The 22399-nt window shown below is 42.0% G+C and overlaps 1 protein-coding gene across 2 annotated transcripts in view; it reads right to left on the reverse strand.

Moving 5' to 3' along the window:
• KCNK10 (potassium channel, two pore domain subfamily K, member 10) overlaps positions 1-22399 on the reverse strand; it is a 150702-nt gene that overhangs the window by 51131 nt on the left and 77172 nt on the right. For both annotated transcript variants that reach the window (XM_011974285.1, XM_011974284.1), the window contains exon 3: positions 7114-7231. In XM_011974285.1, coding sequence (XP_011829675.1) covers positions 7114-7231 — 118 coding nt within the window. The remainder of the gene's footprint in view (positions 1-7113; positions 7232-22399) is intronic.

Here is a 22399-nt window from a genome sequence, read left to right on the forward strand (position 1 = left end):
CATGACAACGAGAACATGGGTGAGTAAGTGTATGGAAGCCAGGCAACAGAATCCAAGGGCTAAGAGCCATTTGCTCAAACTCAAAGATTCCAGTGTAAGTACACACACAAAAAAGAGCAAAAACTGTTGCATATCAAACGTTCTTCATTAGGCAGATAGAGCCACCATTCCTCAGTCGCATAATATTGTGTGGATCAATAAACATAGCTGTTCAATAAACCAAGTTCCTGGATTCCTAACAAGATAACACAATAAACACCATTAATGCGCCTTCCAATGTAGCTATAGTGTTTTTCAATGCAGCAGACAGATCATTCATTTAGCCACGTCCTGAAACAAGAAAATTAGGAGTTTCCTTCAATATACACTAACGTCTCATGAATCCAATACTGGGTACCAGACAGCATTTTCCAAAATGTACTTCTTGAAGTGGCCCAGACTTTCTCAATTTTAATTGGTTTACAATAAATCCTCCCACAATGCATGACGCTTTTCCTCAGGTTAACAATCTGCTGAACACAATGAAATCTGACATTGTTCTTCTTAGATCTACTACAGCGATGCCCTCTGGTGTTGTTCAGGTTTCTAACACTTTTCCCCTTATACAAAATTGGTGTCAGGCCACCCAGCTTCCTTTGTTGGATGCTGTGAGTCTGTGGATTAAGCTGACTCAACCTGGCCTAGAGTGCCAGAAAAGGCTTCTAAGTCCCAGATCCACTGGTGTCATGGGCATCTTGAATACTTTTAATAGCTAACATCAATATACTTGCAGATTTGCAAGTGTAAACCTAGCATGTCATATAATTAGATTAAGAGCCTTTCTAAATAAGAATCGCAATTTTCCTTCATCCAAAATGTTCTTGTTGCATATAACTTTCTGGATTTCACCTAGAAACAACCTAGGTCATGAAGGCTAGATCTTAAAACCAAGGCAAAATCCTGTGCCTCTAAACCAATCGTTAGCCTCTGAAATTTTTGCCTGTAGGAAGTTGATTGTCAAAACTGTGCCTTAGAGGAAAGAACCTCTCAAAAGGCATAGCTGGGCCTCAAAGAGCAATAAGGCAGGGAGTTCCTCCTGGAGAGTATAGACAAGTTTTAACGAAGGAATTTCCCCAGCAGGAGGGCGGGGGAGCCTTTCAATGCCTGTCCATCATTGCTGTGGACCAGTAACTGCTGGGTGTCTCTTCTGCTTCTGAATGAAGATTTTTATTGCAGTGCTACTTCACAATCGTATGTGGGCAGAAAACCCTCAAACTCATTTTCAGCAGAGCTGGAAAAAGGATATAATCCAGACATTCCAGCATATGTGTAAGAACTACCAAAAGAAGCAGAGATTGGACAGAAGCCATATGAACAAAAAATAAAGAGAAGAAGCTTGGAAAATGATGACAGGGCCCTGAAGTGGTAAATTTCAGAAAGTATCAGAAAATATCCAAGTATAAAGGTGAGGACCTCACTCTGAACTTCAAAAGAGATGTCCCTGTTTTTACCAAGTATGAAACGTAAGATAAAGAGGGATAGCAGCAGAAGCCACCCTGAACTTGATCTGGTTCAGAAAACAGGAGAGGTAGGACAGAAATAATACAGATGGACCCTATTTGCAGGAAACACTCTGTCACAGAAATGAAGAGAGTTAGGATATCCTATCTGAAAGGTGGTATCCTGACTCACACTGCTCTCCTCTCCCCGACTCCATGAAATCATTTGGCAGAAAGCTGGTCCAGGAATGTCCAATTTGCTTGGGGCCAGGTATTTTAAAAAGAAGTTGACCCAACATAAATATAAAACTTCCATAAGAAAAAAATGTGAAAAGACTAACAAAACTTACCAATGGGTGGAGATGCTCACCAGAAAAATGTTTCCAAAATCAGACAAAAATTGTGACCAAGTATGAAATAATTATCTCTAAGAATCTTCACAGAGAAGCCAAAAAGCAGAAATTCAAGAAATCAGTGGAAAATTGAACAAGTGAAAATGAAATGTGAGCTATGAAATTCAGGAAAGAAACAGGAAAAGGAAAAAATTCCCTACTGATCACAAAAAAACAAAAAATAAAATTGGAAGGAGTACAGGGCAGCATAGGCATTGTGGAAAACATACAAACAAAAGGAATAGGGAGAACAAAATAAAGAAAATGAAAACTAAATTTTAAGAGTTAAAAAGTAGAAGAGAAATGAGAGACATAGAAGATGAGCAAAGAAGTTACAATATATATATAGCTGTAATCGTCCAAAAAACAAAACCAAAACCACACAGCAAATAAAATGTTTAAAGATGTCAATCAAGAAAACTTTACCACAATAAAACAGTCAAAACCTAGTAATGTTATCAGACGAAAGATAGAGAAATAATATTTGAAGTCACTGAACAAAAGGATGAAGCCACCTATAAAAGTGGAAAAAAATAGGCTGGCATCAGGTATCCCCCAACAGCTGCATGAAAACTGGGAAACAGAAGAGCAACACCGGTAAGACCAGTTAAAAAGAAAATGTGAAGTCAGGCGTGGTGGCTCACACATGTAATCCTAGCAGTCTGGGAGGCCAAGGCAGGAGGATCCTTTGAGGCCAGGAGTCTGAGACCAGTCTGGGCAACACAGCAAGACCTGGCTTCTATAAAATATTTTTAAAATTAGCTAGCCCTGGTGGTATATGCCACTTAGGAGGCTGAAGCAGAACGATCACTTGGCCCAGGAGTTGGAGACTGCAGTGAGCTATGTTTGCACCAGTGCACTCCAGCCTGGACAACAGAGCAAGACCCAGTCTCAAAAAAAAAAAAAAAAAGGAAAAGAAAATATGAGTCAACAAAATGGATTTCATTTTGTTTCAACTATCCTTCAAATGTTAAGCTACAACTGTGAACAATGCAAGATCTCACAGAATATTGCTCCCCTGAGCCATTCTTATGGCAACTACTTGAAGATCACTTTCAGCCAAGTAAGTGATCATGAGATAAACCACAGCAAAAGGACTAGAGATAAACATTAGTGATATCTAACTATAGAGCTATGACTAAAACAAATGCAAATATCAGGATAACAAATTAAAATGTAAATTACATACCCTGAGGTTATACAGGCATACCTCAGAGACATTGTGAGTTAGGCTTCAGACCACCATGATAAAGTGAATCATACAATGTTTTTTGTTTCCCAAAGCATATAAAAGTTATGTTTACATTCTACTATAGTCTATTAAGTGTTCAATAGCATTAGGTCTAAAAAAGCAATAGATGTGTCTTAACTTTATTGCCAAAAATTCTAATAATAATCTGAGTTTTCAACAAGTCATAATGTTTTTGCTGGCGGAGGGTCTTCCTTTAATGTTGATGACTACGGACTGATCAGGATGGTGACTGTTGAAGTCTGGGGCGGCTGTGACAATTTCTTGAAATAAGACAACAAAGAAGTTGGCTGCATTCATTGATTCTTCCGTTCACAATTTCTCTGTAACATGCAATGCTGTTTGATAGCATTTTACCCACAGTAGAATTTTTTTCAAATTGGAATCAATCCTCTCAAACCTTGCCACTGCTTTATCAACTAAGTTGATATAATATTCTAAATTCTCTGTTGTCATTTCAACAATGTTCACAGTATCTTTACCAGGCAGGAGCAGATTCCATCTCAAGAAATCACTTTCTTTGTTCATCCATAAGAATAAGCTCCTAATTCATTCAAGTTTTATCATGAGATAGAGCATTTCAGTCACATCTTCAGGCTCTGCTTCTAATTCCAACACATCAGCAGTGGCTTCCTCTAGTGAAGTCTTGAACCTCTCAAAGTCCTCCATGAGGCTTGGAGTTTCTTCCAAACTCTTGTTAAGGTTGATATTTTGACCTCTTCCAATTCATCACAAATGTTCTTAATGGCATCTACAATGATGACTCCTTTCCAGAAGATGTTCAATTTACTTTGCTCAGAGCCATCAGAGGAATCATTACGTATGGCAGCTACAGCCTTATTAAATGTATTTCTTAAACAATAAGAGTTCAAAGTTAAAATTACTCCACCCATGGGCTAAAGAATGGATGTGGTGTTAGCAAGCATGAAAACAACATTTATCTCCTTACACATTTCCATCAGAGCTCTTGGGTGGCTAGGTGCATTGTCAGTGACCAGTACTATTTTGAAAGGAATCTTTCTTCTGAGCAGTGGATCTCAACAGTGAGGTTAAACTCTTCAGTAAACCATGCTGTAAACAGATGTGCTGTCATCTAGGCTTTGAACTTCCATTTATAGAAGGCAGGCAGAATAGACTTAGCATAATCCTTAAGGGCCTTAGGATTTTCTGGATAGTAAATGAGCACTGGCTTCAACATAAAGTCACCAGCTGCATTAGCCCCTAACAAGAGAATCAGCCTATCATTTGAAGCTTTGAAGCCACGCATTGACTTCTCTTCTGCAGCTATCAAAGTCCTAGATGGCACCTTGTAATATAAGGCTGTTTTGTCTATAATGAAAATCTGTTGTTTAGTATATCCACTTTCTTAGCTAGACTTTCTGGATAACTTGCTGTAGCTTCTCCATTAGCACTTGCCACTTTAACCTGCACTTTTATGTTATCAAAAGGCTTTCTTCCCTTAAATGTCATAAGCCAACCTCTGCTAGCTTCAAACTTTCTTCTGAAGCCGCCTTACCTCTCTTAGCCTTCATAGAATTGAAAAGAGCCCTCTTGCTCTGATTTAGATTTTGGCTTAAGGGAATTTTGTGGCTGGTTTGATCTTCCATCCAGACCACTACAATTTTCTCCATATCAGCAATAAGGCTGGTTCACTTTCTTATCATTAGTGTGCTCACTCACTGGAGGAGCATTTTTAATTTCTTTCAGGAATTTTTACTGGCCAGGAACAGCAGCTCATGCCTGTAATCCCAGCACTTTGGGAGGCCAAGGTGGGTGGATCGCTTGAGCCCAGGAGTTCAAGACCAGCCTCGGCAACGTAGTGAAACCCCATCTCTAGAAAAAATGTTTAAAAAAATAACCAGGAATGGTGATGCACACTAGTAGTTTGAGCTACTTAGGGGGCTGAGGTGGGAGGATCCCTTGAGCCCAGGAATCAAAGCTGCAGTGAACCATGATCATACCACTGCACTCCTGGGTGGGTGACACAGAGAGATCTTCTCTCAAAAAAACAAAAAAAACACAGAATTTCCTTTACACTCACAACTTTGTTAACTGTTTGGCAGAAGAGACCTAGCTGCTGGCCTGTTTCAGAGTTCAATATACCTTCCTCACCAAGCTTAATTATTTCTAGATTTACGTTTAAAATGAGAGACATGCGACTGACTCTTCCTTTCACTAGAACACGGAGAGGCCACTGCAGGGTTATTAATTGGCCAAATTTCAATACCGTTGTGCCTCAGGGATCTGGGATGCCTGAATGGCCAGCTGCTGGAACAGTCAGAACATACAGCATTCATTGATTAAGTTCACCATCTTCAAAGGGCATGGTTTGTGGCACCCCAAAACAATGACAATTGTCACATCAAAGATCACTGACCACAGATCTCCTCAACAGATATAATCAAAAATGAAACAGGTTGAAACTATTGTGAAAATTACCAAAATGTGACAGAGACACAGAATGGAGCACACGATGTTGGAAAAATGGCACCAATAGACTTGTTCAATGTGGGATTGCCACACGGCTTAAATTTGTTAAAAAAAAAAAAAAAAAGTGAAAAAAAAAAAACTCAGCATCTTCAAAGCACAATAAAGCAAGGCACAATAAAGTGAGATACAACTTATATAGAATGACACCATGAATAAGAGTGGATAGTGGAAGAGGGAAAGGAAGTTGAGATGCTAAGTTCACTGACTGCCTTATATGTAATAGCTGAGTGCCAAGAGTTATCATTTAAAGCTGGCAAATCATATAAGAGAAACATAAGCATGTTTAATCATTTAAAAGATGATGTCCACCAAAACTTTGTGTTGGAAAAAGAAAGAAAAGAGTTATCATCACCCATTATGGGGATCAAATACATGCTGGTTAACAAATAGAACACTAAGATTATTATATGCCATTATACTTATAAAGTTAACCCCTAGGCCAGGTGTGGTGGCTCACCTGGGAGGCCAAGGCAGGCAGATCACCTGAGGTCAGGAGTTCGAGACCAGCCTGACCAACGTGGTGAAACCCCATCTCTACTCAAAGATACAAAATTAGCCGGGCATGGTGGTGGGCACCTGTAATCCTAGTTACATGGGAGGCTGAGGCAAGAGAATCGCTTGAATCCGGGAGGCGGAGGTTGCAGTGAGCTGAGATTGCACCACTGCACTCCAGCCTGGGTGACAAGAGTGAAATTCTGTCTCAATAAATAAATAAATACAGTTAACCCCAAGACAAAAATACGAAACTCTCCAAGTGTCAGAAAAAAAAGATACACAAAAAATAAGACAAAAACTGATACAGGAAAGAGGTCATTGCAGTTCACTCTATGATCAGCTGCAGAAAGCATTTATCTAGTCAAAATCATGCAGATGTTTCACTTCTATCTAATTAAATATTGGGAAGACAGGAGGACAGGAAAACAGCCCTTCTGTGGTGGGGCAGGCAGGAAGAAGGAACTAACTCCTCATCTTCCACAATACAAAGTCAAAAAAAAAAATCCCCAAAACTGAAAATTCCAGAAGAAGTACAAGCAAGATATTTAAAGACATGGGGATGAATGTTCAAATCAACAATCAAAACAGATGAAAGTGACGGTCTCTGGGAAGGTAAGAAAAGGTGAGAGGGTCAGAATGTTACTGGTTTTTATAACAAATTTTGTAGAACATTTTGGTCCCTTACTATACAGCTTTAATAAGAAGTACAATTTTTAAAATGGAAGTTGAGCTCAAATGAGTAATCTGAATTCAACCAACCAACTCATATTTTCCATTCTAACCTTTTCATTAGGTTCGCTAGCCTTTCATTCTGGAAAAAGAGATACTTCATTCTGCTTTGGCTTTTGTTGAAAGCCAGCACGATGACTGCATTAATTTAAATGACAGTGTTTCGTAAGCCTCCTCTGAACCTCAAACTATAGTTTATGCTATGAGGACAAAACACTGACTAAGCACCCTTACTCAAGATGACCTGCAGAGAAAGAGATATTAGCAAACGAATGGGTACCTATGGTGGTGATGACAGTTCCAGCAAAGAAAAAGGCACTGCCGAGGTCCCAGTGGCTGCTGTTGTTGGAGGAGTTTCCTATTGGACTGACTCCCGCATTGTCAGCATCAAGGGCATGCTGCAAAGAAAGGGAAAAAGCATAAGACTCAGTTTAAAAGTTGTTCTTTTAGTTTTTGTTTTTTTAAAAAAAAAAGAAAAAGAAAGAAAGAAAGGTTCCAATACATTATTCCCCTGCTCAGGAACCTGCAATGATCTAGAAAGAACTGGTTAAGTGGATGAGGGTACCATCCCAAAGCAAAATGCTATGCACCCAGTTGTGAAAATTAGAAAATTAGTGTTAAGTCGGGGGGAAACACTAGGATATAGAATATGGTGACTTTTATAGAAAGCTTGCAGGCATGGGGTGGCCCAGATTATGCAATATGTATACAAGTTGCTGTGCATATACACACACAGAAATGTCTAGAAGAATGTTCACCCAAAGTGGACATTTCTGTAAGGCAGGATTTTGGTTGCTTTTTCACGCTTTTCTGTCTTGTAAGAATGTTTTACGTTGAGCTTGTTTCCACAGGGTAGGAGTTAAGAGCCATCCTGGCTGTGGCCGTTATTAACTTCAGAACCTTGGGCAAGTTGTTTGAACCTCTCTAAGCCTAGTTCCCTCATTTGCAAACTAGAGATAAAACCTTCCCCACAGGGTTGTTGTGAGGATTAAATGAGATGGTCCAAGTAACATCCTTAGCCCAATGTCTGGCTCCCAGTTAGGGTTTAACAAACAATAACCAATTTCATGATTGTCATTCCACTCTCACCCACCCCCACACCACACACACACATCTCTCTTTTTAAAAATAAGCTACAATGACTCCTCAATGATTACTGAATTTGGGATTCCATACACCTTAAAATTTCCAACAAACTGGCCACAATGATGACCCATTTTCATCTCACACTGCTATAAATTCCCCACTCTGGGCAGACACTCCATGACATGTTCCCTGCACTTACATACCTGTGCCCTCCCACAAACAGTGCCCATCCTTCTGGGTCCAATTCAAGCCCTGCTTCTTCCAGGAGACTTAGTCTATGCATCACTGCTTCACAGTTGCCCCCTTCCCGGAGTTCATACTTCGGCAACAATTAAAGATACTGCTTAAAATCCCTCCCTAGCCTCATCACAAGCAGGAGAAGGTGAAAAACTCCACAGCAGTTCTTCCTGAGCTGGCCCCTGCCACCCTCTTTCAAGCCAGGAGAAAAGGTAGGACGTGCTGTCATGGCAGCCCAAACACACGCTGTTCACACGGGTGAGCTGGGATATAAAAGCGACAGGTGGAAGCCTTGGAGAGGAGGTGACAGACACAGGAGCTACTTCTAGAACAACAAACAGACATTCTGTTCCTTGGGCAAACCTGGAATAACCCTATATAGGGAGAGCAAGACAGAAATATTGAAATGTAATTACATTTATCCTAAGTAATGCCCATTAAGTTTTGTTAAAACAGGCATATAGTGGTTGTCACAAATCAGATTACAACTGGAAAAGTCAATCATCATTACATTTTGCCTTCTTTCGTCTGAGTTATTTCACTCTGGACAAGGGATCAACAACCTTTTCCATAAAGGGTCAGATAGTAAATATTTTAGCCCTAGTGGGCCACACATGGTCTCTGTTGTATATTTTTCTTTCTTTTAAATAATCTTTTAAATATGCAAAAACCATTTTTAGCTCAGGGGTTGTACAAAAAGAGGCTGCGAGCTAGATTTGGCAGACTCATAGACAGTTGACTGGACGATACGGGGAAAAAAGCACCTTCTGTCAAGTGCCGAGTCTATTCTTCTCTCCCTCTAAGAGAACATGGAATATTATGCAAGGCCGCAGCCGGCCACTGTTTCTAGCAAACCCTGGCACCCTAGAATTTAAAATCTGGCTGCATGGGATGTGTATAGACTGTCTTTGCATAAATCAGCCTAATTGACAATGGTCACAGTCATCGGAGGTATGTTCTGCTCTGCTCTAGAGGGGAGACAGATGGTGGGTCCTTTCCACTGATAGCATCTCCATTTTCACTGTGCCATATGAGTACCATCAGACCAAGTCACCGAGCCTTCACCAGTGTTTGTATCTTCATTATCTACTCAGCTCTGATGGGAATAATACCGCAGGGAGGGCTCTAGGCATCAGTCACTTAGGTTGCCTCAAATCATACCATCAGTACCTAATATTTACAACTCCTATCAAGCTGTGAAGAGAGGTTAGGCTCGCTCAAGTCTCACAGTGCTGAGAATTGCACATAAATATCATAAGCAAACCCAGCACTGCAAACAAAAATACAGATTTGCATGAAAGACAACAGGGACGATGATTTGTTTCATCAAAAAATCTGAAGAATCCTTTTCAAGTTTCATTTTTCTTGAATTATGCAATTTATAAATATTTACTGTTTGCCTATGTAACCCTCAAGGAAAGCGTTTATCAGCTGAAAGGAAAAGGGAACTAATAGTTGTTAAGTGCCTGCCCTTCGCCAGGTGCACTGGAAGTGTCATTCTGTTTTATCCTTTCTACAACTTGTGTGTGATTCCATTCTATCCTTTCCATAACTTGCAAGAAAGTAGTATGATACCCCACCTTAGAGATGGGGAAACAGGTTCAGGAAACTTAATTAACTTGTCCTAGGTCACCCAGTCAGGATTCAACCCTGTCTGGCCCAAAGCAGATGGTTTTGCCTTTCCTCTACCTTTGGTACCCAGAATGCATGCCGCCTCCCCAACTCCCATCTTCACCTCTAGACATATGAGGAAGAAGGACAGTCATTGTCCAAGAATTTAGGCGGAAGAGACCTTACAAGGGATCATTTCTAATTAGACAGCTTCCTTGAACATGCAAATGGAGACACCAAACATCATTTGGCTGTCGAAGCTGATTAGAGATGAGTCACTCTGCGTTAAAATAAAATTAAAGAATAAATTAATTAAAGTGGGATAAGGTTGATTTTTATGCCCTAAGAGGGAGGGATCAGAGAAAACAGAAGAGCCCTGAGAAAGGAGGACAAGAAGAAATAAGGCAACAAAAAGGGGTGTCAACAGACAGGTGGGAAATTCAGGCTCCATAGTGGCAATGCCCAGGTCTTTGAAGAGCAACTCCATCTAATATCCAATTTCAGCTGGGTTCTATCTGTGATGTCAATTCCTCTCTCCCTGCCAAATCTTCAGTAAAATGGGCAATGCACCAAAATGCCTTGGGGAAGCAGTTTTGTGGAAATTATACATAAGGGTTGTTATGGGCAAAGTAGGGCCACTGATGATCTGAACTAACTCCTTGAGAGCAAGACTCAATGAAAAGGAGAAAAATAAGCTCTCCTACGAGTCACCAAACTTTTGATAAGGCTTTAGAAAGCCCCAATGCTGAGAATGAGGTTTGATTTTCTATCTGGATCTTATGGCTCTGAAAAACTCTGGCAAACAACCAGAATTCAAGTGAATCAGCAAACTCGGGTTATAACTGACTGTTACCACTTGAATTGGCAACATCATTTTTAACTCAATAATAATAATTCTAATAGAGTGTATAGTTTTAATTTTTATTAATTTTCAAAGTATTTTCTAATGATCTTAATTGTTTGAGCTCAAGTAAAACATTTTAAAATTAAATGCATTTGCTTTTAAGATTTTTCTCTGCATTTAGGCTGCAGAAGTGAATGGAGGGCAGCCCGTTAGGAATGTATGAGCACACAGATGATGAAATGGCACGACTGAGCTCTGTACAGTTTAGCTCAAAAAATGTTACAGGGTAGAGGTTCAACGAATGTTACGCAATAATTTCAGACTCAGTGAGCATCATTTGTTCACTTACAACTTCAACCATTATCAAGTTCAGCGAGGTCTTATGAGGATCAAAAAATTCACACAGATAGATAATTCAATAGAGGTAGACAGATAATTAGATGGGGGGGATACTGTAGATAAGAGGGTATTACTTTACATTTTAATTCCATTCCTCCTTGAATTTCCTTTTTAGCCTCTAAGCTGGCATTTCCAGCACCCACTCAGCTACCGAGTAAATGGCCCAGGAGTGAATGTTTTAAGTCAACAATAAATAAATGAACAAACTAAATGAATAAATTTGGGTATATTATCTTCCCAGAGGTGTGAGAGGAAAACATTTTACTTCTTTCTAAAATTAGACAAACACAAAAGCAACTCAACAACAACAAAATAATAATGATTTGTTTCTTTTAAAAAGAGGTGGAGAGCTGACTTGAAAGAGGGCAAGATCTAAAAGATTCTGTATCCCTCTTTCTCCCTTGTCCTCCCCACCCCTACACCATGCATTAGGACTATCTGACAGGCAGAAGAGAGAAATGGCAACCTCTCACAAAGTGAGGCGGATCTGTAGCTGATGTGCTTAGAAAGAGAGGAGGAGGAGGTAACTGGACCCCTCACAGGACCCCCCACCACATTTCCCCCACCAGTTTCCTCCCATCAGGCAACGCCAGCTACATGAATCACTGCTCCAGACAGCGTGTGATACCATCATGAGTGTTAGTGCTGCACTGGGATGAATGATGACCCGCAGGGGACCACTAACTGTCTGTGGCTTTTCTCCTATGATCTGTGCACTCGGTGAGATCATCTGTTTCTCTGTTTCCTTATGTGCCACCAAAAAGAAAGACAAACAAAGGTGCAGCAGTAATCTCTTGGCTTGTCTCAGACTGGCTGAAGAATACAACAGATTCGTGCCCTATGCATGGATGCTAATAGCTGGGTAACCAGTTGATCTATTGTCCAAAGCAGGGAACTTGCAAATAAAAAGGTAGCTCTGTTAACAACTACGCTGGGACCACGGGACGGGTGCAACCCAGGATGTATGGTCATTTTACTAACAGATTGTTTGTCTCTTGAGAAAGGACTTCATCTGAGGGTACAATGGTGGCTGTGGCCACAATGTTCTTACTCCCTAAATGGCACAGTCAGCAAATGGATTATGAATTGGAGATTTAGCCAGGGATTGAGGCAGGGTGAGGGCATGAGTGTGGAAAGTGGCTCCTAAAGTGTATTAAAAGTGAGCCTATTCCAGCCATTAGCAGTTGGAAGGAAAGCCACAACCCCTGTGAGAAAGGCAATTGGCAGACCACATTCATTACTACTCATAAATACCCCTAATGATTCAAAACCCCAGCAGCAGGGCAGCAACATCTCTCCACCTCCTCGCACATTTGTGGCGGAAGAGCCTCGGGTTTGAAGTGGAAAGACAATATTTAATTTGCTTGCCACAATTACTTTTTCTTTCACCTGCTTCAGAAGTATTTCACATATAAGTGAATCTTCTGTGGCTGGGGCAAGGGCAGCTTTACATCCAAGGGCGAGGTGAGTTCATATTTCAAACAACCATGGGAGGGTCTCAGAGAGGATTTCTGGGGCCACACCCAGCGAGGCACTTTTGTGGCTGATTCAGAGATGTCTTAGATTCAGTACAGAGAGGGAGACGGTGGAAGCACCTCATACATCACTCTTGCAACAGGGAAAGTTCTTGGATAAAGTAGTAACCGTTCAGCCTTGCAAGTTGTTCAGCTTCTCTGAACCTTGGTTTCCTCATCTATAAAATGAGGGACTAATACCTTCCATGCAAGGTTGTTGTCAGAGTTGTTTAAAAATGAACATAAGACATCAGGCACTGTGCCTTGTCATGTCTTACTCAGGAGTATTAGTAATAGGAACCCTTTCGGAGCACTTCCTAGAGTACAGATTAACTCAGCCCTGGTGAGGGCCTAGTACAGTGGGCAACACTGCTGCCCCCAGGGGACTCATGACACCGAGAATGGTAAAGTGCTGTGTGTATAGTACACATCTGATGCGCAGCAAAGCTAGCAAACAATGCTCTTAGAATTGTCAACAGGAAGTTCACCATCCTAAACTCTGCATAGGCACTTCTCTCCACCTCGAGTTCTTTTCTTTCTCCATCACAGACGCACAGCTTCCCACCTCTGGGAAGGGCAGGGTGGCTCACACTCAGTCTGGGGCACCCCACTATCTGCAATAAGACGAAGGGAAGAGAATGCAGGCTGACGCACGTGTGCCTTTACCTCCCACCCAGACAGACAGCCAACGTGGCAGTCAGGCCTGGGCTGACCTGAGTGGACACACCACGATCGAGCGGCCTTCCTAACTGCCACACCACTTCAGAGTCCCTCATAAAAAGCAGACCAGACCATAAAAAGGCAAAGAAAGAGGCACCTTAAGTGCTGTGGTGGATATCACAATGACGTGTATTTTCCTACTGCCCTAAGTAGGAAAATACACCTACTGCAAATATTATTTTGGAGTATATTAGAAAAATATTGGACAAAATATTTCCTACTGCAAATATTAGCCTTTCCTCAGGTCCTCAGGGAGCCAGGCAGTAAGTTTTCATCAGAACTTTACAGCCTGGTTATAAATCTAAAGTGAAGGCCACGGGCAGAAAGGACAGGGCAAGTGGAGAGTCTGTTTGGAGCAGAGGAGAGAGAAACCCAGGGTGGGCTAGCATACTTGCTCATGGCATATGGTCTTAGACACGCTAGCTTTCCTTGCTACCACCAGTTACTCCCTTACAATGGGGATTTCTGAGACTCAATTCATTAGCACCTAGGGTATTCACTAATGACTAATCTATCTAAATATTATCTTATGAGACCAGGCCATATTTGGGGGCACTCTTTTACCTTCCAAATTGTGCCTTATGATGGAGAATGCATTTCCTCTGTCTCTCTCTGACTATATGGAAGGAAGAAATAAGGTAAATTTTAAACCATAAGGAAAGTATCAAGTCCACTAAGGAATCAGGGATAGACGTGTATACTTTGATATGATCAATAAACTTTCAGACCAACAAGCTTGTCACTCTTTCATCTCAGTTTGGACTCACGCTCTACAGGCTGAATAACAAATTTGCCAACTGATGTTGAAAAATTGCCCTGCTCCTGAGGAGTGTGTTTGATATATGCCTTGCTCTCTCTGCACTTGAGATCATTCCCATTAAAAGTGGGTCTATCCAATTTCTATTAAAAAAAAAAAAACTGTACTGGACTACAAAAGCAGCTACAGGAATTCTGATTCATTACACTGTGCACTAAATGGAAGGTTACTATTCCTTCCATTGTCATTGCATTGAACAGAACCTGAAATTTAATATTTATATGATCAATAACATCATGAAAAAGAGAGGATTCTGCTATCTTGTTTTTATTGTAGCTGTTTACTTAGGGCTTTTTGTTGCTTTTGAGTCATCAATATTAATCACAAATTAAGATTTCATTTCCAGCTGGGCATGGTGGCTCACGCCAGTAATCCCCATACTTTGGGAGGCTGAGACAGGAGGATTGCTTGAGCCCAGAAGTTCAAGGCCAGCCTGGGCAACATGGCAAAATCCCATCTCTACAAAAAATACAAAAATTAGCCAAGTATGGTGGTGCGTGCCTGAAGTCCCAGCCACTCGGGAGGCTCAGGTGGGAGGATCATTTGAGCCCGGGAGGCAAAGGCTGCAGTAAGCCACGATCGTACTACTGTACTCCAGCCTCCACAGAACAAGACTGCCCTCTACAGAACAAGATTCCGTACCAAAAAAAAAAAAAAATCATTCTCTGTGCCTCCTTAAGAATGAGTCACCAAATCTCCTGTGAGCATAGTTTGATAAGAGGAGAAACAAGGAAGTGGAGACAATGCTAGAAACTTCAGGGAAAGTGCTAGAAGACTCCTAAAATTAATCACAGCTGCCAGCACTTGCAATGTGCCAGACTCTGCCTTCTTATCCTATTTAGTCCTCACAAAATCCTGTAATCACTGATTCTATTACTTGTCCCATTTTACAAGTGAGACTGCAGAAAAACAGAAGTAACTTGTCCACGGTTATAGTAGTTAGGAAGTGTCAGAGCTAAGGCTGGTTAAAAGTCCTCTCTTTTAACTCTAGCCTTCTACCTTCCATAAATAGTTCTCTGTTCAGCTTCTAAACATTTTTCTAAAGCTTATCTGTCATGTCACCTTCTTCCAACTAAAAAAAAAGGACAGCATAGAGAAGTCATCATTTGTATTTCTTATCTCCATTTGTAAAAAAACAAAAGATTAAACACTCACTTACTCAGTAAAGCTAAGCTGCACCAGCAGGCTTTTCATCTCTTCTGCCCGTTTCCAAAGAGAAGGAAGGAAAAATAAATGTTCCCAATATAAAGTGATAAGGTTCTCTTAATTGTAGACCTGAATAATAACCCATGGACATTGGTTTTAGATCGAAAAGGGATCCAGCCTCAACACCTTATGTTAAGACACAAAGCCCTGTCACTCTAAAGGACAACCAGGAAGTAAGGAAGTAATCATGACTCTCTGCAGTTGACTCACAGGTCAATGAAGGTCCTCTTGGGGGTCCCATAAGTTGAGTCAGAGACTCCTGCTCTGTGACTAAGGACCTGAGTGATTCCTTGTCCTCTAGAACCAATCATACTGGGCTGTAACTATCCACTAGAGTAGAGCATCATGGCTAAAAAGCATGGATTCTAGAGCCAGACTGCCTTGGCTGGATCACAGTTCCACCTCTCACTTCAGCTTGGGCAAATTATTTAACTTCTCTGCTCCTCTGTTGCTTACCCCACTTCATAGGATCACTGTAATATTTAAATGAGTTACTACACATAAAGCATTTAGAGCAGTTCCTGTCCACAGTAAGCACTATGCCAGAATTAGCTAGTGATATAATTAATACTGAACCTCAAGCTCCTTGAGGACAGGGTGGCGGCATCTTGCATTTTTTATTATTTTTTAATCACTAGAGCCAAACACAGCACCTGCTTCATGATAGGTACTAAGTAAATATTAGTTATATAAATGAATACATTTTATTATGATAAGTAATAAGAGCAATTGTAGGAACCAGACACCATCAGAATCTCATTATTCCATAATGTATACAGCAACAATCTAAACGAGAACAAACCCATGCACATTTGTATAAAAATGCAGTCACAGGAGCATTCACTTCTGGGTTTTGGTTTTATTTTTATGGGAGTTTTTTTAGAACTTTGAATTCTCATTTGCAAATTCATTTTCCAGTGGCATGCCAATTTCCATTACCTCTTTAATTTCTGGCTTAAAAGCTTTAGATCTCCTTCACTGAACAGTGATGAAATCAATAACCCCAGGGATAGAAACAGTAATAATAATGACTCGGAGGCCTGTAGACACAGGCTGGAGGCTGCAGGCCTGATCTTGCACACATTGACGCATCTTTTGTGTGACTGCTTTGCTGGTGAAAGGGCAGCTCTTCTGAATTCAAAGCAACAACCAAAAGGAGTCACTTCAACTCAGAGTTGTGCCCCTGGGCTCAAAGAACCCGAATCTGCACTCTCCAGAGCTCACCTGCTGCCTGAGCTGCTACCTAAACTTCCTGGACAAAAGGCTGCTTGAAATAGGGGATGGCCCAGGGCCGACAAAGGCTGCTCTGGATCTGCACTCTGAAGTCACAACAAGGATTTCCATGAACATCTCAGGTGCTGTGCTTTCCAACACACCGCTTTCCTAAAACTTCTTAGGTCCCTAAATATGGAAATATGTAAAGTTTTGACGGCTATAGATACCAAGGGAATCTGCTCATGCATAAAGATGACAAAAAGGTGAGTTTTTGTCTTAGCTGGGTGTGGTGGCATGCACCTGTAGTCCCAGCTTCTCACGAGGCTGAAACGGGAGAATCACTTGAATCCAGGAGGCGGATCCAGAGAAGTACTATTGACAACCAGACCAAAAAGAAAGGACTTGTTTAACGTAGTAATAAAAGAATTTTTTGCTTTCCTTCTGTGAAGGTTCTAAATGAAGGTCTCTTGATCTTCAAAACAGATACAAAGGCTGGGCACAGTGGCCTATGCCTGTAATCCCAGCACTTTGGGAGCCCGAGGCGGGCAGATCACGAGGTCAAGAGTTCGAGAGCAGCCAAGCCAATATGGTAAACTCCATCTCTACTAAAAATACAAAAATTAGCTGGGTGTGGTGGTGCATGCCTGTAGTCCTAGCTACTAGGGAGGCTGAGGCAGAAGAATTGCTTGAACCTGGGAGGTGGAGGATGCAGTGAGCCAAGATCACGCCAAGGCACTCCAGCCCAGGAGACAGAACAAGACTCTGTCTAAAAATAAAAATTAAAAAAAAAAAACAGATACAAAAACCACCATTCCTTCATTCCTCAACCCTTTAGCATCTTCTATTGGCCAGCCACTGTGCCAGGCAGAAGGGATATAGTGATAAAAGACACAGATTCAACTTCAAAGAGCTCATAGTCATGGGAAGGGGACAGAGAAAAGTGAAGGTCATCCAAGGGAGTCTAGCGAGTGTAGGACAACTAGCGAGTGTAGGGCAAATGGGGCCAAGCAGGACATGACCCAACATAAAGGGCCCACAAAGGTTTTCTGCAAGAGTTGAGTTTTGGCACCACTGAGGACAATTCAGTTCAGAAGTCCAGAGCAAAACACTTAGCAGAGTGCCACAGTTGTCACTCCATTTAGTTGAGTCATTGAATTAACGAATGAATAACATAAAACCCTTTGGTAAACCCATATGAAGGACCAAAATGGCAATGTACTGATTGACCAGATCCTATCACTCTGCCGCTGAAAACATAACTGTAAGCTTCACAGTACTCTTAAGATAAAATTCAAAATCAACCCCTGCGTGGTTTGACTCCTGCCTGTCTCCAGCCAAATTGCTTTCTAAGTTCCCTTTGCTAAATGCCCTTTGGCCACATTTACTCACTTCTCTCAAGTCTTCAGCCATGGCATGTTGCTTCCTCCCATCCAGGGCCTTGACTCAGCCCCCTCTGCCTGGAATCCTTGTCTTATTAAATCAGTTCTCCTCTTCGGGTATCCCATAGCTCTAGCTCCCTCTCCTTTGCAACTTTCATCTGGCTTTCAGTTGCAATTATTTGTGTAAGAACATGCATAAGGTTTGGTTCTCCCACTGTCTATAAGTAGGGTCACTATATATTTTATCTTTCTTTTTTTTTATTATTATACTTTAAGTTCTAGGGTACATGTGCACAATGTGCAGGTTTGTTACATATGTATACTTGTGCCATGTTGGTGTGCTGCACCCATCAACTCATCGTTTACATCAGGTATAACTCCCAATGCCATCCGTCCCCCCTCCCCACTCCCCATAATAGGCCCCAGTGTGTGATGTTCCCCTTCCAGAGTCCAAGTGATTTCATTGTTCAATTCCCACCTATGAGTGAGAACATGCGGTGTTTGGTTTTCTGTTCTTGAGATAGTTTGCTGAGAATGATGGTTTCCAGCTGCATCCATGTCCCTACAAAGGACATGAGCTCATCCTTTTTTATGGCTGCATGGTATTCCATGGTGTCTATGTGCCACATTTTCTTAATCCAGTCTGTCACTGATGGACATTTGGGTTGATTCCAAGACTTTGCTATTGTGAATAGTGCCGCAATAAACATACGTGTGCATGTGTCTTTATAGCAGCATGATTTATAATCCCATATTTTATCTTTCAAACCAAGACATTTTGTTTTTAATATAGACGGGGTTTTGCCATGTTGCCCAGGCTGGTCTCAAACTCCTGAGCTCAAGCGATCTGCCTGCCTCAGCCTCCAAAAGTGCTGGGATTATAGACATGAGCCACCATGCCCAGCCCCAGGACACTTTTGAGAGGGAAAGGGGCACTATTAACAATTACTCCAGAACCACAAAACCTGGAACATTTGGTTCTCCTAGTTATAAGCTCCAAGAAGGCAGGGACCATGTCTGTCTTTCATTCACCATTATTACATCCCCGCATCTAGCACAGTAGGCAATCAAGTTTGTTGAATGAAAGAATAAATGAGTGAGTGAACAAATGAGTAAGTGAGTGAGCAAGTGAGTGACTCGGGTCTTGGCAGGAGGGCAGAACCATGGTCTTGGCAGGAGAGCAGAGCCACGGTCTTGGGAAATGTTTATGGGTCATGCAAATTACCCAACATCTCCTTGGGTATGGAGAGGACATTTTGGCAGTTCATAATCTCTTGCCCTCTCATCTGAGGAATAGCAACTTTGGTTGCCATGACAACATCAAAGGTTCACACCCAGGACCACAGCACGTTGCCCAGTCCTCACATGCCACTGCCCACATCTTAGACTAAATCCTTCTCCACTAAAGCATGGTGGAGTCAGGCCCAAGGAGCACAGCCAATAAAATGAGTCAGTAAGCCAGAGGCCAACAGTCTGGCACCCTAGCCTTGTCATGGAGGCTCTCTGTATGTCAGAAAGCTTACAAATACAGGGAGAGGACAGGAGAGAGAGCTCTGTGTTAGAAGGCAAGCACTAACTGTCACAAAGGAGCCTTCTCATCATGTCGTTCAAGTGGGTTTTCCCTTCATCAAGAGGAATTTGTGTTGATCCATTTATGTACTCTCTAAGCCCACTGTGTCAAGCCAAGGAGAGTATGATTAAGAGAGCGTGGCCTCTGGAGTCAGAGAGATCTAACTAGACTCAAGTCCTACTTTGGTCACTAGCTAGCTACAAGAACTTTGTGCTCTGTAAAATGGGGCAGCAACAGCGGCCACCTCTTGGTGCAATGGCGAGAGGCAAATGAAGCTAAGTAATATAAGTAATATATGTAAACTCTCTAGCACCCAGCTTACACAGAATCAGTGCCTAATAAATGATGCTAACTGGAAAGAGTCAGGGGAGTGGGGGATAGGGAAGGATTTGTTAAAGGGGACATAATTACAGCAAGATAACAGGAATAAATTCTAGTGTTCTATATGCAGGATGACTACAGTTAACAATAATCTTGTATAAAGTTTCAAATAGCTAGAAGGAGGATATTGAAGATTCCCAACACAAAGAAATGATAAATGTTTGAGATGATGAATATGCTAATTACCCTGATCTGATCACGATACACTGTAGGTATGGAAACATCACTATGTACCTCATAAATACATACAATTATTATATGTTATTTTTTAATTTTTTTAATGAAAAAAATAATAAACAGTGCCAAATAATACGCAACAAACACAGTCTAAGGCAAAAATACTGAGCAAAGTATCCGAGGCTCTATTTGGAAAGCATTAAAAAAAAAAAAGTCCTGAGCGGGCACGGTGGCTCACACCTATAATCCCAGCACTTTGGGAGGCTGAGGCAGGCAGATCACCTGAGGTCAGGAGTTTGAGACCAGCCTGGCCAACCTGGTGAAACCCTGTCTCTACTAAAAATACAAAAATTAGCTGGGGTGGTGAAGCAGGCCGGTAATCCCAGCTACTCAGGAGGCTGAGGCAGGAGAATCACTTGAATCCGGGAGGCGGAGGTTGCAGTGAGCTGAGATCACACCACTGCTCTCCAGTCTGGGCAACAGAGTGAGACGCCATCTTGGGGGCGGAAGCAGGGAATCCCAGAGAGGTCATAAAGCGAAAACCAATGGTCAAGTTCCTGTTCTCCAACATAAAGAGTCACTGGAGCAGTCGGGGAGAGAGAGAGAGAGAAAACCGATGGGAAGAGACCCCCCTAAAAGGCTCATGCTCCAAGCAGTTCCAGACCTAGCGCCAGCCAGGCAGATGAAAGCCCCGGGACTTTCTTCAGAGAAACTGTCACGAACTGACTGTGTCAGTTTTGTGTTGGAGAGACCCCTCTCGCTGGAGGCAAGGACTGAAGTGAGCCAAGGAAGAAGCCAGCCTTCCAGGGAGTGAAATAACCTCCTCACTCTGAAGCGATTAGACCAACCTGCTCCCAGAAACATTCTCCAGAGAGAGAGGAATAGACCCCTGTCGTTTGCTCTATGGCAAGGCACTTAGAATGAAAAATCCCATGTCCTTCCCGATGGATGCCTCATCCAACCCTAAACCCACTCCTGTGAAATGCTACTCCCTTCAGCGAGGCTATGGCCAGAAGAAATGGCAGCCATGAGACCACTCGAGCTCCTCTGAAGACACTCAAGATCTTAAAACATCTGGGATTGTTTCATACCCTGAAAAAAGACTGCTGCACATCATCATCCCTGCAAACCGAAGCATTCATTCTTCACTTCCCCGTCAGTCAGTGAGGGCTCCTCACAATTTTATTCTTTGAGGATCACAAAAGATGAATGTTTTGTGGCTTTCTCCAAGACTAGTCAGTACAGAAGCTTCTAGGACAATTGCACTGGGAACGGGGAGATAAGCAATTGTGGCATGTGAGGATGTCAAAGATAAAGGCTTTCTTGGGACAGAGTGACCGCCAAATCAAATTCATGGAAACCTCAACTTCAAAACTACAAAATTACTTCAAAATTACTTTATTCTACTGCCAAAGAAATGCAAGTACTCCAGGTATAATTATCTTTTGTCTACTCAGTTCGCTTGAGAGAAGAAAGACAGATGGGGGAAGGAAATAGCGTTTCCTAAATGCCAGTGACATGCCAGCCACTCTGCTAGGTTCACTCACTCCCCACAATCATCCGAATGAGGACTGTGATCCCTTTAATATGAGGAGGAACCTTAGGTTTAGTGTCGTTAAGGGACCAAGTCTATCTGATGTAATGTCCATGATCATTCCCCTTCTAACACACCCTTTCTTTGAAAATACAATATTCCCCATATGGAGTGCCATAGCACCATACCAGACAGCCCAGTTTTCTTGAATCACGTTTCCTTCTCCCTCCAGCCTTTTCCTTGGAGTAAAAGCTTTACGAAGAGGTCTACATGTCAGTGAGGGGATACTCACCATTGATGCAAGTGAGCAATATGGCACAAGGGTTCAGTTGTGTGGGCTCTGGAGTCTGGCTTCCTGGGGCTCAAATCCCAGTTTAATCGCTTATTGGCTGTCTGGACTTGGACAAGTTATTTAACTTCTTGGGATTTATTTGCTCATCCATAAAATGAGATGATGATGATGATAGAACCTACTTCGGACTGAGCATGGTGGCTCAAACCTGTAATATCAGCACTTCGGGAGGCCGAGGTGGGAGGATTGCTTGAGGCCAGGAGTTTCAGACCAGCCTGAGCAACACAGTAAGACCCTGTCTCTACCAAAAAAAAAAAAAAAAAAAATTAAAAATTAGGTGGGTCTGGTGGTATCCACCTGTAGTCCCACAAACAGACAGTGTCCATCTCACGGTGGAGAGGCCTCTGAGGACTTCAGTAACTTGCTGGAGGCAGGGACTGAAGTGAGGCAGGGAAGAGGCCGGCCTTCCAAGGAGCGAGATAACCTGCTCACTCTGAGGGGATTGGACCAACCTGCCCTCAGAAACATTCTGAGGAGGCTGAGGCAGAAGAACTGCTTGAGCCTAGGTGTTCAAGGATACAGTG

Source organism: Mandrillus leucophaeus, unplaced genomic scaffold, assembly GCF_000951045.1.
Source record: "Mandrillus leucophaeus isolate KB7577 unplaced genomic scaffold, Mleu.le_1.0 Scaffold144, whole genome shotgun sequence".
In the NCBI taxonomy this organism is placed as follows: domain Eukaryota; kingdom Metazoa; phylum Chordata; class Mammalia; order Primates; family Cercopithecidae; genus Mandrillus; species Mandrillus leucophaeus.